Below are 13,559 nucleotides of genomic sequence, written 5' to 3' on the forward strand. Positions count from 1 at the left end.
ATGTGTCCCGGTGTTTAAGAATAAGATACATGCGATCCATTGCTTACGCCTCACCCTGGGGTGTTTGCTCATCATGCGCCTGCTTTTTATCGAGCGGGGAACTTCCTTTACTCTCACTTGGATTACATAAGGAATACACTCTTTGTAGGCAAATTAGAAATACAGGGAAATGTAAAAAATGCCCGCCACTCAAAGACAGGCCCTGCGAACATTCTGGTGTTTGCTTTCCAGTCTTCTAAACACAAGTATGTTTTTTTCTATGTATGTGTACACACTCAGAACTACATGAGCAAAACGGGTGGTTAGGATATGTACTATGTTTATATCCTATTTTTATTTGTTTGTTTTCAGTTAACAGGTAGTTCTATTATCATACATTTTGAGCGTATCATTTCCTCCTGTCATGTGTTTGAATGGGAATATAATGGTTGCGTGCTACTCTGTCATTGATACACTGCAGTTTTCTTGCATTCCCTCATTTTTGGACTTTTAGGTTTTCAAGTTTTCATTGTTATAAACAGAAGAATGATAAGCATCTGTATGTCACTCTGAACAAATCTTGTTATTTTTCTTAAGGCAGAGTTGTAGAAGTAGAGTCCAGTGCAAGGGGAAGGACGCGAGGATTTACACCACGGCGGATAGCTTGATGTGTGTGCAGGTCGCTCTGTAGGGAGGCATTACCTGCTCACACTTTTTCACCGGCAGTGACACAAATCCCAACGGCGTCTCACCTCACCTGCATCAAGTAAGACTGAAATGCAGTACCGCCTCTAAGAATAGATCAATGAAGAAATCTAAATACCTGGCCCCACCAAAAAAACAAAGCAGCAGCAACAACAAAAAAAGATGGAAAATTTGGCAGTAGAGAATCACTTAATTTTTTAAAATTTGCTTTTTTTTTCTTCTTCTGTTTTTAATGAGATCAAATCGGTTTTTAAAACTGCACTGGCCATTTGTTTCTCCTGGTTTTGGTCATTTAAAAGTAATTCAAGTCTTTTTCTTATTTTCTATTTTTAAATGCCCTTTATATACCAAGAACCTTTATCCTTCATTCTCCGTAATACATGTTACAGATACATTTTTCTGTTTCGTGTTTTGCCTCTCTACTTGGCTTTGGTGTTTTCAAACATACAGAAACATAAAATTTGTATATTCAGTTAAATTCTTCAGTAGTTTCCTCTGTGATTTCTTTCTTTGATTTAAGATTTTTTTCCCCAAGCTTAGAAAATGGTTCCCTGTTCCAAGTTAGGTAGTCTGAACATTTTCTTACAGTTTTTAAAGTTTTTACAGTAAAAACTCTTTTGACAATATCTGTTTAGTGTTTCTTATTCTGTGCCCAGTTCCACCCCCCAAAATGTTGTTCACTTTATGTTTTAAATAGCTGGTAGATCAAATTTCTTCATCCTTAAAAAAAAATCTTTCTACTTGATTTTCTTCTTCTTTTTTGGGGGATAAAATTTAGAACCATCTTTCCAGTTTCCTTAAGAACAATTCTGTTGGTATTTTAAAAAAAAAATTTTTTTTTAGAGTGAAGGTAGATTTATTTAGGGAGATACATACTCCACAGACAGAGTGCAGGCCATCTCAAAAGGCAGAGAAATGTCCTGTTGGTACTTTACGACTGTTAGCCTGTGAATGAACCTGAGAAGCACTGACATTTTTCAGTAGTTGGATTTTTTTAGTGAGTGTGTTGACTAACTTGAAGCCTGGTGAGAATCTAGGTGAGTGTTCCTCAAATAGGAGGACCCGTGGTCCCCAGGAGATGTTGGCAGAATCCAGTTTGAGAAATGTCAAGGTTAGCTAGTCCAGTGTGTGCTGGGAGCAGGCGGGGGAGATGGAGAATCTGCCTTTGACATGATTTAGCCTGACACATGTCATTCAGAAAGTATTTATTAATGGCCTGCCAGCTGCCAGGCTTCTACCAGACCGACCCTGCAGAGGTGCAGAAGGCACAGCCCTGTCCTTACAGGCGAGGCCGGTTAGGACAGGAGCATGTGTCCGGGAAGTGAGAGCCCAGAGCAGGGATGCACAGATGGAAGGGCGGGGGTCCCGCAGGACAGAGGAGGCATGTGCCAAGTCTTGAGGGAAGAATGAGTGTTTGCTGATAGGGTGGAAAAGCTTTTCATGAAGAGAGCACAGGAGACGTGCTATAATGTGGTTTTGAAGATAACTGAGTGGTTCACTGGGCTTGAGGTGTAGGTGGGAGATGTGGGAGGCCAGGTCCAGGCTGGCATGGGATTCTGTGTCATTGCTGTAAGTCCCTAAAGGGTCACTCTCCTTTGCCATGTCTCTCAGTAGCACTCCACTAGCATTCAAGATCAGTGGGAAGGATGTGGTCAGGGCTGCGGGTTTTAGCACACAGGTCATTCCAAACACAGGTGCAGGTCTACCTGCGGGACTGTCCACACAGATGCTTGCTGCTCAGAGATTGAGGACCACATTGTGAGTGCTCCTGAGTCATCAAAGGGAAGCTACTGAATATTTCACTCATATCTTTACAGCTGGGCTGTTTGAATCTGGTTAAATCACTGTACTTTAAAAGCAGGCTTTCCTTCTCAAAATAAACGAGGTATCTGCAGGCAGGTTATTTTTTCCCCCTGAGATTAAAAACAGTGGTTCTCAGCCGTGGCGGCATGTTAGAAAGACCTGGGACTCTTTAAAATGGGTCCCCACGCTGGGCCCCGCACCCCCAGATTATTTTGGGGTGCAGCCTCAGCGTCAGGATTTCTTAAAAGCCTCACACCAATTCTCAGGTGCAGCTAACTTTCTCCTGTATGGGGTACACTGATGACTCGTAACGTTTTCTGATTGAGAATTTATGTCAAGGAAGGAGCACAGTAATTGTTCTGCGTAACCATCTGTATAGTTGAATTTGAACTGAAACTGTCAGCTGAATTTGAATCTGTACCTGAAGATATTAAGTACAGTAATATATATTAGATGTGCGTATTAATGCCTTAAGAATTTTCTTCAAACCCTCCCCACCAAGTTTCGTTAAGTATTTTAATTACAACTGATGGTATATATATACCTTTCAGTGTAGCCCATTCAGTACCTAGAGTGCGTAGTCTAGCGCTGGTAAATAGCCATGTAGGTTAACGCTTGTGAAGTCCCGACTTTCCTGTTCCCTGCTCTACCTGCTGCCATCCCAGTTTCTCCTGTTGCAGTGGTGATATTGGATGTTGGATTTATCTCCAAATAAGATTTGATTAACACAACTTGCTGTGAACATGCCTACTACACAGACTGCAACTGTTGCTACTCTTTTAACATATAATCCCTTGAAATTATCTATTCAGTTCTTTCTTTTTGAGTATTAAGATTTCAAGTCTTGGTCTACAGTAGAGCAAACCCTTGATATTTTCTAAATCTCCAAATAGCGTACAATAATATCAGTGGAGAAACACTACCTGTGGTAAATTATTAATCTATTTATGGTGCCAAAAGCAAGCCGCCATCTGCAAAGATGAAATTGTTTTCCCCCTTATTTCGCTGGCGTGTTCTTCATGTGCTGAAGACTGACTATTCAGTGATTTACTCATTCAGTCCACAGCCTGTGGGCACATACTGGAGCGAGATATTGGAGAGGTGACGTTGAAGCCCCAGGTCTTTCCTATAAGGGATGACATCTCAGCATGCTAGTCTGCTGGCCTCTAATACACAGATGGAACCGCTTTCCTGTGTGCAAAACGGAAATAATTTTATCCCCCTGCCCGTCATTTCAAGCAGGCTTTCAGTTTTGGATATTCAGTCTCACTTGCTTAAACTCCTCCCTCTACCCCCACCCCCAGCCTTCTCTCTTCCTCTCCCTGTTTTTTAGAAGGTTATAATATTAGGAAGTAAAACACTGTAAAAGTAGTTCTGCCAACTATTTTGGGAGCCATAGACCATTATTTAATCCCTCTGAGCCTCAGTTTCCACTGCTGTAAAAAGGTGATACCACCCCTGCCCTGTTTATGTGAGTTGTTATGGGAGAAGTTATAGGTAACATGACATCAAAATTTTAAATATGCAGTTGAAGTGTAAATGGACGTTATAAAACACTTTTAAAAGAAAAGAAAAGAAGAACAAACGGGGAGGGTGTAGCTCAGTGGTAGAGTGCGTGCTTAGCATGCACAAAGTCCTGGGTTCAATCCCCAGTACCTCCACTAAAAAAAATTTTTTTTAAATACATAAATAAACCTAAGTAACTCTCCCCTCCCACCCCCAGAAAAACAAAAACAGATTTTAAAAAAAGAAGAAAGAAAAGAAAAGAAAAAAGAAAGAACCACAGCAGAACGCTTTGAGTTTCTGAAACCCCAAAGTGAAGCTACAGCAAAATTAAATTCCACGGAAGTTTGCCTCCATGATGGATTTTGTTGTACTTTTTCACTCAGCTCCTGAAAAAGCAACTTCCTGGGTTTTCTTTCTCCGCCTACGGTTTTGCAGTGGCAGGGCTGCTTCCTGTCAAGAGCGGCTCTGCCCCGGCCCCTCCCCGCAGACTCTCCACCTCCTCTTTTTCTTTCAAACACTTAATGCATTTAGGGACTGATCTGGTGCAGAAAATATCCCTGACATTTGGAGCGCTGCGGGCTGAGCGAGCATGCGCCGGCCCCCTCCCGGGGAAGGGGAAGCTCGTTTACATACGAGTCATACCAGGCATAGTCGGCGTGTCAGCGCAGTTAACTTGCAGCGGGCTGCGAGGGACGCGAGCGCCGCTTTGTCCTAGGAAATGTGCTTCGTGTTTTTCCTTCTTGCTCCTTTCTCATGTCGAAGAAAGACCCATAAAGACTTCTGAAACGATTTTTAAACGCTTGATTGAGGGTCTAGTACGTAAACCCGCTACCCACAAACCCTTGAAGGATTTTCTGCAAGTTCGACTTTTTTTGTGCGTTTTTTTTTTTTTTAAACTTTTACTTACTTTGTTTGGATCATCCGAGGCTGGGCCTCCGTCTTTGTGAAGTTTAAGAGAAGAGCCTGGAGCTACTCAGCCATAACTGATTTTTGAAACGTACGCTTTTGGGGCGAAAGCAAAGAGCTGGTTTTCTGTGCTCGCCCAATAAATGCTATTTATGAAGATGGACCTGTTGAACTACCAGTACTTGGACAAGATGAACAACAATATCGGCATTCTGTGCTATGAAGGTAGACGGTCCCTTCTAGAAGCTACTCTTGCTTTGGTCAAGGCCACTCCTTCTTTCTGGTTCTGGTTGGCTCTGCATTTTGTTCTCTTTCTTGGTTCTTTAGGGGGCTTTCAAAGTACAGCGGTTCTTACGTACTGTTTTTGGTGCCAAGTTTGTTGTGTCTTAAACTTCAGGGGTTACAGTGGAGAGGGCTGGGGGCCGGGATGGGGGAGGGTGGTGAAATCTACGTTGTTAAAAGTTTTGCTTTACGCTTGCCACATACTAACTCTTCAAAAATTTCACTCTTTTTAAATGTATTTATTTTTTGATTTCTGTTGGTGTTTTCTTTAGAGGAAAAATCTTCTAGGACCCAAGGAAAAAGTTCAACATGTCGGGGTTTTTTTTTTTTTTTCTTCGATACTTGCTTTGAACATACACCGTCCACATACAGTATTCCTGTTGTGTTCCGACAGCCAACAGGCGCTTTGGGTTTTCATGTAGAGGGGAACAGAAAGTTACAGTGAGTTTTTGTTTTCGGGAGCGATTGTCCCAAACAATGAGGAATTTTTCTTTTCAGTCTGAGGGACTGGAAGGGCACCCATGTCACAGAGCACAGACTGGCCCTTTGTCTGATTTCCCATTTCCTGTGCAGCTTTGAGAGAGAGTTCTGACATTGAAGGATGTTCCCTCCACACTCAGGTCCCCCGAGGAAGTGATTGCACAACGCACCAACAGAAAGCTAAATTAAAAAAAAAAGGCTCTGAATTCTTACTGTTTATTACCTCCTACTAAACCATGAGGTATTTCCCCACTACCCTGTAGTATTTCAAGCCATCTCTGTCAGTAGTAAGAAGAGAAAAGGCGAGTTCTGAATCTGTTGGAACGTTATCTACGTGCGTTTTGAAAAAGCAGTAATGGTCCGAGTTTGAGTGGCCAGAGCTCTGGGGGAGTTCCGCTTGGCGGGGAGAGTGTTTTTTGTGGTGGCCACGAACAGATCAGGGGGACATCTCCTTTCTGATTCGGCAGGAGAAGTCTCCATGTTTTTTCCTGTAGTGAACTGAACATTCCTCTCGAAAAAGAAAACTCCGAAGAAACTTGGGAGGGTGAGCCGATCTGCTTGTGTTTTTCATGTGAAAACTTTAGGCCTGTTGCCGAAGCAGTTGAAAACTTACCCTTTCCCCTTCAAGGAAAAAAAAAGTCTCATTCATGTTGTTTTTTATGTAACTCTCTGGATAAGAATCTCATAGTTAAAGTTGGTTTGTGTTTTTTTTTTAACCCTGCTTGTTCTAGGAATGAGAATTTTGGTGACTTGCTTTCTTTGAATCTGCTGTTCTAACTATCATTGTGCGTCGGAAGTCACTCATTAAAAGGCAGGCTTCTTTAAAATGGTCTAAGCTGCAAGTGACTGGGCTTGTTCCCTGTGAAACGAACATCCTGCAATTTAAAAAAATTTTTTTTTCAGTAAACAAGAACTTAACATTCAGAGGCAATTTCTCTTGGATTGTCTGTGTCATTGAGTAATAGGATATTTTCAGAACCACACAAAACAGTGATGAGTCTAAAAGAGGAATACAGGGATTGTTAGGAAATTGATACCACATTAATTTTTCACGTCTGCAGGTGGCGAGGGGAAGCCGGTGGAATGTGTGTTCTTGTGCAGTGGGTGCCGCACGGGAGAGTGGCCTTCAAGGCTCCCTCCTCGGCTGAGGGGAAGAAACTTTGATTCTGAAAGTTGAGTAGATGTGTGGGATGATGTGCTGTCTGTTGTCTGTTTGACTGAAACATCTGGTGTTGTTTTCCTTATTATGAAAGTTAACATTATTTTAACACCGAAATAAATACAGAGGAAATGAAGAAAAGCACAGCAAAACCTGAGTGGTGTTTATAGCGGGTTGTTTATGTCCCAGTGGTTTTCTCAGTGTAAACACTGCACACATCTGCTGAACTCCAAAGGGTGTTTGGAAGATGGGCGTAGATCTTAGATGGCTTTTGTTTTTTGGTTTTTGTTTTGGTAAGAGAAGTTGGAGCAGTTATTGTTCTTTTAAGATCCAGCGCTTTGAGAATACTCGCATTACACCTGTCTGCTCACCAGCGCTGCAGGGCAGGTGTTTGTAAACTGGAATGCTCAGGTGGTGGGCAGCATTTGATTTCATGTAGAGCACAGGCACGTTTCACGTCTCTCAAGAGTAAGGGACAAATTAATTTTCTGAATTTTCAGTTTTAAACTGCAAGATGTTGAAGGCTCATTGACCTCTAGGTAAGTTAGGCTGTTTCCCTCAGCTGTGTTAGAGCTCTGTTCCACAAAATAAACCATGTGTCTGCACTGTCTTTCCTCAGCTGCTCTAGCAACTTACAGATAGGTCTTTTTTTTTTTTTTTTTTTTAAAGCAGATTATCTCTTAGCATACAAGGTCTTCCTAAAATCCCACATTTAGGGTGAGCTCTGCATGGCTTAGATATGGACTCTGCCTGGGGACTGCTCTGTGGCACCTGACTTTCTGTATAGAAACCTACAAGCGTAATTAAGAGAACTAAGGAAAAAAAAAAAAAAAAACGTAACCAGAAATAGTGGATTTGGGCAGGGGCTTGATGGGATAGGCAAAGAAGATCATCGAAGGGCAGGAAGAATCTGTGTTTGGCCGACTTCTGGACACTTCCTTCCCACCTGCGTGGTGATGAGCCAATTAGCAGATCTCTGCTTCTACTTCACGAGTCTTTCCAAAACCCTCTGCTTCATCGCTGCAGTCCTTAGCAGTAACCCAGGGCTTCATCACCCTCTCAACTGAATGTTCAGATGATACCCACCAGAATCTCAGTTTTGCCTCTCTCCATGGAAAGGGCAGAGGCCATCCCTCCCACCCGCCTTCATTTCTTCCGTCTGAGCTCCTGAGACTGCAGCTCTGACCAGTAGACTGGAAGCCTGGTGAGAGCAGGGCTTTGCTCTGTGCCCGCTGCACCCCTGAGTCCTGGCACAGTGCCCGGGGTGGCCCTCAGGAAGTGTCTGTCTCCAAGATCAACGAAGTCTCTCCCTTAGCAGTCGTGGTCACTACTGTATAATTTGGCCCTTAATTATATGCTGTCTTGCACTCTCTAATCACCTCATTATTGCAGAGCTATGCAGGGCCTCAGATGCAGCTAATACATTTGTCTTGTTTTGCCAAGGAAACTGAGGCCCAAGTTCATTCAGAAAGTTTGTAAGAGAACTGAATTGAGGCGAGAACCCAGTCAGTGCTTTCGACGGTTCTGATTCTTCTGTGCAATACCACCTCTTCAGAATTATTTCATGTCCTGTCTCGTCTCCTTAATCAGTGATCACCTCCTTGATGTCAGGGGCCATGCTCTATCCTGGGGACCGTCACCGCCCACAGCACAGGGGCGGCATCTTGGATTATGATGCGCAGTTGACCCTACCTGGATGCATCATTGCTCTGAAACCAGTTGCTGGCCCAGGTTCCCAAACTGTCGTGCTGTTCAGGCAAGATGCTCCCGAGAACTCTAGGTGACTGGCCTTGTTGGAGTTCGTTGTCCTTGCTGCTCTGGCACTTAGCTTGGCTTCCTTTTTTTTCCTGACTGTGCAGAGAAGGAGGCCTTGTGGAGATGCCAGTTCACCAAGAGTCGTCCCAGGGGAGCAGGGAGCTGGTGAGACCACTGGTCCTCCCAAGATGGTGATGATTATGTTTACATAATTACTTGGTGCTGAAAACTTAGGTCCTAATAAATGTGCTCATGGTTGGCTGTGGCTTTAAGCTGCTGTTAGTGATACTTTAATTATGGGTTAAGAGCCATTAGTGTGTAATTCGGTAGAAGAATTCTCCCCCTTTTAATTTGACGGTGTGATTTATATTGGGAGAAAGTAAGAATAGATTGCATATTGTGATCTTCTGAAAGCTTGAGAGAAGTGTGTTCTAAGCGCCTCGACTTCTAGCGTGGGTCATTGTTTCAGGAGATGATTATCACTTGCACCATCCCAGGCTACATTTAAATTAATTTTCTGGAATTGAAAGGAAAATGTCCACAACAGGGCTCATGGAGTGTGAGTGAGACCCTGCTTGGGAAGGGAGCAGGGCTGGCCGGGGAATTTCTTGTTTTCTGCCAGTTCCTCCCCCAGCAGTTTGATGGAGTCCTGGTTTCATTGTTCTTTGTCTAATGAGCTCAGAGGCATCAGGAAACTTCAGGGCACTGGGGACTGTTACGGGGAAGAGGGCCCAGAGCAGAGCCCTTCTGTACCAGCTCCGTTCTCCCCAGCCTCTGACTGTCCACTGAGCAGCTCCTGTGGAAATTCAGTTCACGTTAGCTTTCAACTTGTCGGAGGAGGTCAGGAGTGAGGGGGAGAGGAGGCGGGGAGAGGGGGGCGAGGGGGGAGAGAGGTTGAACTAGGGGGAGGGGAGGGGACGGGAGAGACTGGGAAGAGCTTGGTCTAGAAAACGTGCCCAGGTGAGCCCGAGAGCTCTCCCGCCAGAGCCCCGGCCAGCTTGTCTTTCTTCTAATTACAGTTTGTGAGGGGAAGGCGTGATGATCCCCTTCTTCCTTGCAGCTCCCCTCCCTCGTTTCTCTGCCCTCTTCTGGAAGGATTATTTCACCCGCACATGGCTTTGTTTTGGAAGGCGGATTTCTCTTCCTTCCTCCTTCCCTTCCCTATTGTCTGCGTGGCCTTCTATTCCTCTGGTGTTTGGATTTGTCACTGGGAAGAAAAAAACATGCCATAAGAGTCAAAGAAATGCCCCCCTCCGTGTGTGAGAAGATTCAAGACCCGTCGAGAGCGCGCGGTCCTGCCTCATTGTGAGGATGTTGCGGAAAACCGGGCTTTGTTGTGAAGAAGGTAGATCCAGATCTAGCGCTTGTGCGTGTGCACAGGGATGTAAAACCAGTCTTACCCGGGGTTTTTCTGGCTGTATCTGTTTTATCTCCATGTGTCTCAATGTTTCTTCTGGGGCCGTTTAGATTCAGTGGTATCCCTGTGCGCCCTGAGCGCTTGCCTTGCTTAGCACCGTCCGTTGGTCTTACAGATAAGTCTCTTTCCCTCTTTTATTTCGTAATGAACTCATATATCAGCCTCCTCCCAACACCCCCCCCCCAAAAAAAAACTTCAGCCACTTAATTTGAAAAGCAGAGACTGAGAATGATTTTATTCTCTGGGAGCGCCCTTTCCCTCTCTGTCTTCTTGAATGTTACCTGTTCCCCTAAGTTCTAAGGGAACATTTCCATCCATTTGCTTTCTTATCTTGCCTTTTCCCTTCTTCCTTCCTTCTTTTCTTTTTTTTTTCTTTTTTCTTTCTTTCTTTCTTCCTTCCCTTCCTTCCTTGTTTCCTTTCTTTCCTTTCCTTTCTTTCTTTCTCTTTCTTTTCTGTAGATTGTTCTAATTTCAGAGTATATTGAATACAGGGTATGTTTTAATCCCAACAGTGTGAATCACTACAAGTTGAAAGAATGTTTATTTACCCTAAATAAAATAGAAAATCCATTCTTAAAGTTGTCTGTAATTTGTTGCTATTTATATGATCTTTCTGATCTCTTAACATTTCGCCCATCTGTTTGCAAAGTAGTCTGTAAACATAACAAACTGAAATAGATTTAGTAAGTGATCAGAGAAAACTCAGTACAGTCTTTCTGTCACCCACCGTCCATCCTCTTAGACATCTGTGGAATGCCTCTGCTCTGCGAAGGAATGTGTTATTAGTCCTTGGGGTTGCACTTTGTATCTGTGTGTTTGTGTGTCTCTATCTCTTAATATTTTCTATTATGAAACATACCAGATACACATAAAAGTGCATAGAACATATGTGGAGTTTATAGTTAAAAAAAAACAAACAACCTTGTAATCATCATCACCAGGTCAAGAAATAGTACGTCGCTTTCTTCAAGTATTCTCTCCCAATCAGAATTCCTCCCAACCTCAAGAGGTCATCACAGTTGTAACTTGCTTTTCTTTATACCTTTCCTCTGTGTGTGCCATTCTAAACAAATTAGCTTAGTTTTGCCAGGGAGAGATATATAAACATATATATATATTTTTTGAGCTCGATATATTGGGATTCTCCTGTAAGTCTTTAGTGTCTTGTTTGTGAGGTCTTTTAAAGTAGTGGACGTGTCCTAAGAGGTTGTCTTTTCCGTAGGAAGCCTGCTGCTCGGGGTTGGGGGGGCGGGCGGGGGGAGTTGCCGTGGAATATACGTGGAAGTCCAGCCTGCCTTCTCATTCACCTGCTGCTCCACAGCTAATGGATCTGGTGACACTTCAGCCTGAGCTTTTTTTTTTCAGTCCCTATTTTGTTCACAATCTTTACTACCTGTTACAACCCTCCACGACCCATGCTGCAATGGAAAATTGTTTGTTAGAGAAATTTGGAGTGCGCAGAGCAGGGGCCCCTTCTGGAGATACATAGCTTAATGAGGTTCTGAACGGAAACTTTAGTTCTGCATTAATAAGCAATTTGCTTAAAGGCTGAGACTTGTTACAAGTCAACTTTGTGGCCGTGCCAGGTTTCTGTGGATGTTAATCCAGGGACTTTTTGATATACAGAAAAGGCTTACATTGTTCCAGTGTTCAAACACTGCTCTGTGTTGTCCAGAGACGGCTCAGAGAACAGTGAAGTCCTGAGACAGGAGTCCGCATTCCGCACCTTCTAAAATCATGAATGAAAAAGGATGGTCCTTATGTGTTGCCCTGGATTTTTATTTTATATCTGTTTTGCATGAAGAGAGTTGCCTGTTAAATCTTCTTGGCTAATGATTTGATTTGAATGGAGTGCATTCCAGAATGTAATGGCTCGATGCAGATGCGTCCTGCCAAGCAATTTAGCAGTGTTTACACTGCCCCACATCCAGCTGGACCGGGCCTGCCCTTCTTCCCTGATAACAGTTGAGGGAGTGATGACTGCAAATTTCTGGACGTTCCCCCCACCTCCTTGGAAAACAAACACATCTTCCATTATGTGGCAGCCCTATTACAGTGACAAGGGATTCATTTAAAATTTCATTTCAGTGTCAGCAGCTTTTTCGGGTACCCACGTTCTCCCATTCTTACTCTGCGTGCTCTTTTAAGCTGTTGTTTTTCCGATGAGCAACTGATAAACGGTTGGCTGACCCTGCAGAGAACCCTTGCTTTATTTCCCTGCTGAAAAGCCCTGACCTCTTTGCCAAGCTTACAATCACCCAGGAGAGTGATTTGGGTAGCTTTTTAAAGGAATATGTAATAGCAGCTGTACCAGGCTTGAAGTTCTATTGAGTGGAGGGTAAAAGGGGATGGAAAATAGTAGTCATTCTTGGTATAAAAGCTGTGTAAAGCTTTCTAGCACCGCCCTGCGGAATTCACAATTGGGAATAGTTACCATCAGTTTTTGGAGGTGCTGGTGGAGCCCTTTTCCATATCAGTAAGAGATGGCTGGTGCTGGTAGGGGAGGCGGGAGGGGGCGTCGGGTTCCAGGGCTGACAGCAGTCGCCAGACATTGCTCCTGGTGTCCCATAGGCAACACACCACATCATGTATGTATAATAGACACACGTGCATACCGTATACTGTGCTTGGCTTTATATTTTGTCCGACAGAGAGAGTGGGAGACAGCCTTCTTACAGAGTTTGGAGAATCCCTGTGTGCCGTTGAAGGAGACAGTAGAGGAACCACCACATCTCCCTGGCCTTCCCTTGTGCAAACTCTTCACAATCCAGGTCCATCCTCCTTTTCCTTCCCTGAGGCTCAATGAAAAGTTAATTCTTCTCCTGATCACAAGTTCCAGCCCTTCTGGTCTCAGGGACTCATCAGTGATCTCTTCTTTTCTGGTTGCCCCTTCCTCCTCTCCTGAGTCTCGCTCTTCATCATGTGCGTACGCACAAGTGCCTCCCAACTTTAAAACAGAAACTAACCCATCCCTGAATCTTGTGTTCCCCTTTAGCGTTTAGACTTTCTTTTCCTTGCCATCCAGGTTACTGGAAGAAGAGGGTCAGTGTGACTCTGCTTACCTTCTGTCCATCCTGTCCTCAGTCCACTGTCGTTGGGTTTCTGTTCCCACGACTCCATTGAAACAGTTCCGGACAAGGTCACTAAATGACATCTTTGCGTCACATTCCACAGACACTTTTTAGTCCTTACCTCAGTTGAGTCTCTTTATGCCATTGGGTGCTGACTCCTCCCAAATTCTTAAAATTCTTACATCCCTTGGCCCCTGCACTTAACAAGCCCCAACCTGGTCATGAACAAGGGGCTCGTGAAAGGTGTCAGGAGGGGCTTTAGAGGCTCCCAGTGGCGGGGGAAGGCCAACTGAGAGACATTTGTTTTTCAGCTTGAGGACAGACTGGAAGAAAATACGGAAATGGGAGGAAAAGGAGGGATGGGAACCTGCAGTGGTTTAGGCAGGAGGTGGTGGTAACCCAAGTCGTGGTGGTGGTCGTGGAGGAGGGGAGAAGTGGGGAGGTCTCAGGGACGGTTAGAGAGAAGACTGACAGGACGTGGTTGTGGATGGAAGCA

The 13,559-nt window shown here is 44.1% G+C and overlaps 1 protein-coding gene across 3 annotated transcripts in view; it reads left to right on the plus strand.

Moving 5' to 3' along the window:
- Nucleotides 1–13,559, plus strand: part of VGLL4 (vestigial like family member 4) — a 142,344-nt gene that overhangs the window by 64,181 nt on the left and 64,604 nt on the right. The window contains exon 1 of one of the 3 annotated variants that reach the window (XM_064496255.1): nucleotides 4,502–5,124. The exons of the other annotated variants lie outside the window; for them this stretch is intronic. Within the exon in view, the coding sequence (XP_064352325.1) occupies nucleotides 5,043–5,124 (82 nt within the window). The 5' untranslated portion in view covers nucleotides 4,502–5,042. Of the gene's footprint in view, nucleotides 1–4,501; nucleotides 5,125–13,559 lie in introns of those variants that run through there. 3 annotated transcript variants of the gene reach the window in all.

Source organism: Camelus dromedarius, chromosome 17 (genome assembly GCF_036321535.1).
Source record: "Camelus dromedarius isolate mCamDro1 chromosome 17, mCamDro1.pat, whole genome shotgun sequence".
Lineage (NCBI taxonomy): Eukaryota > Metazoa > Chordata > Mammalia > Artiodactyla > Camelidae > Camelus > Camelus dromedarius.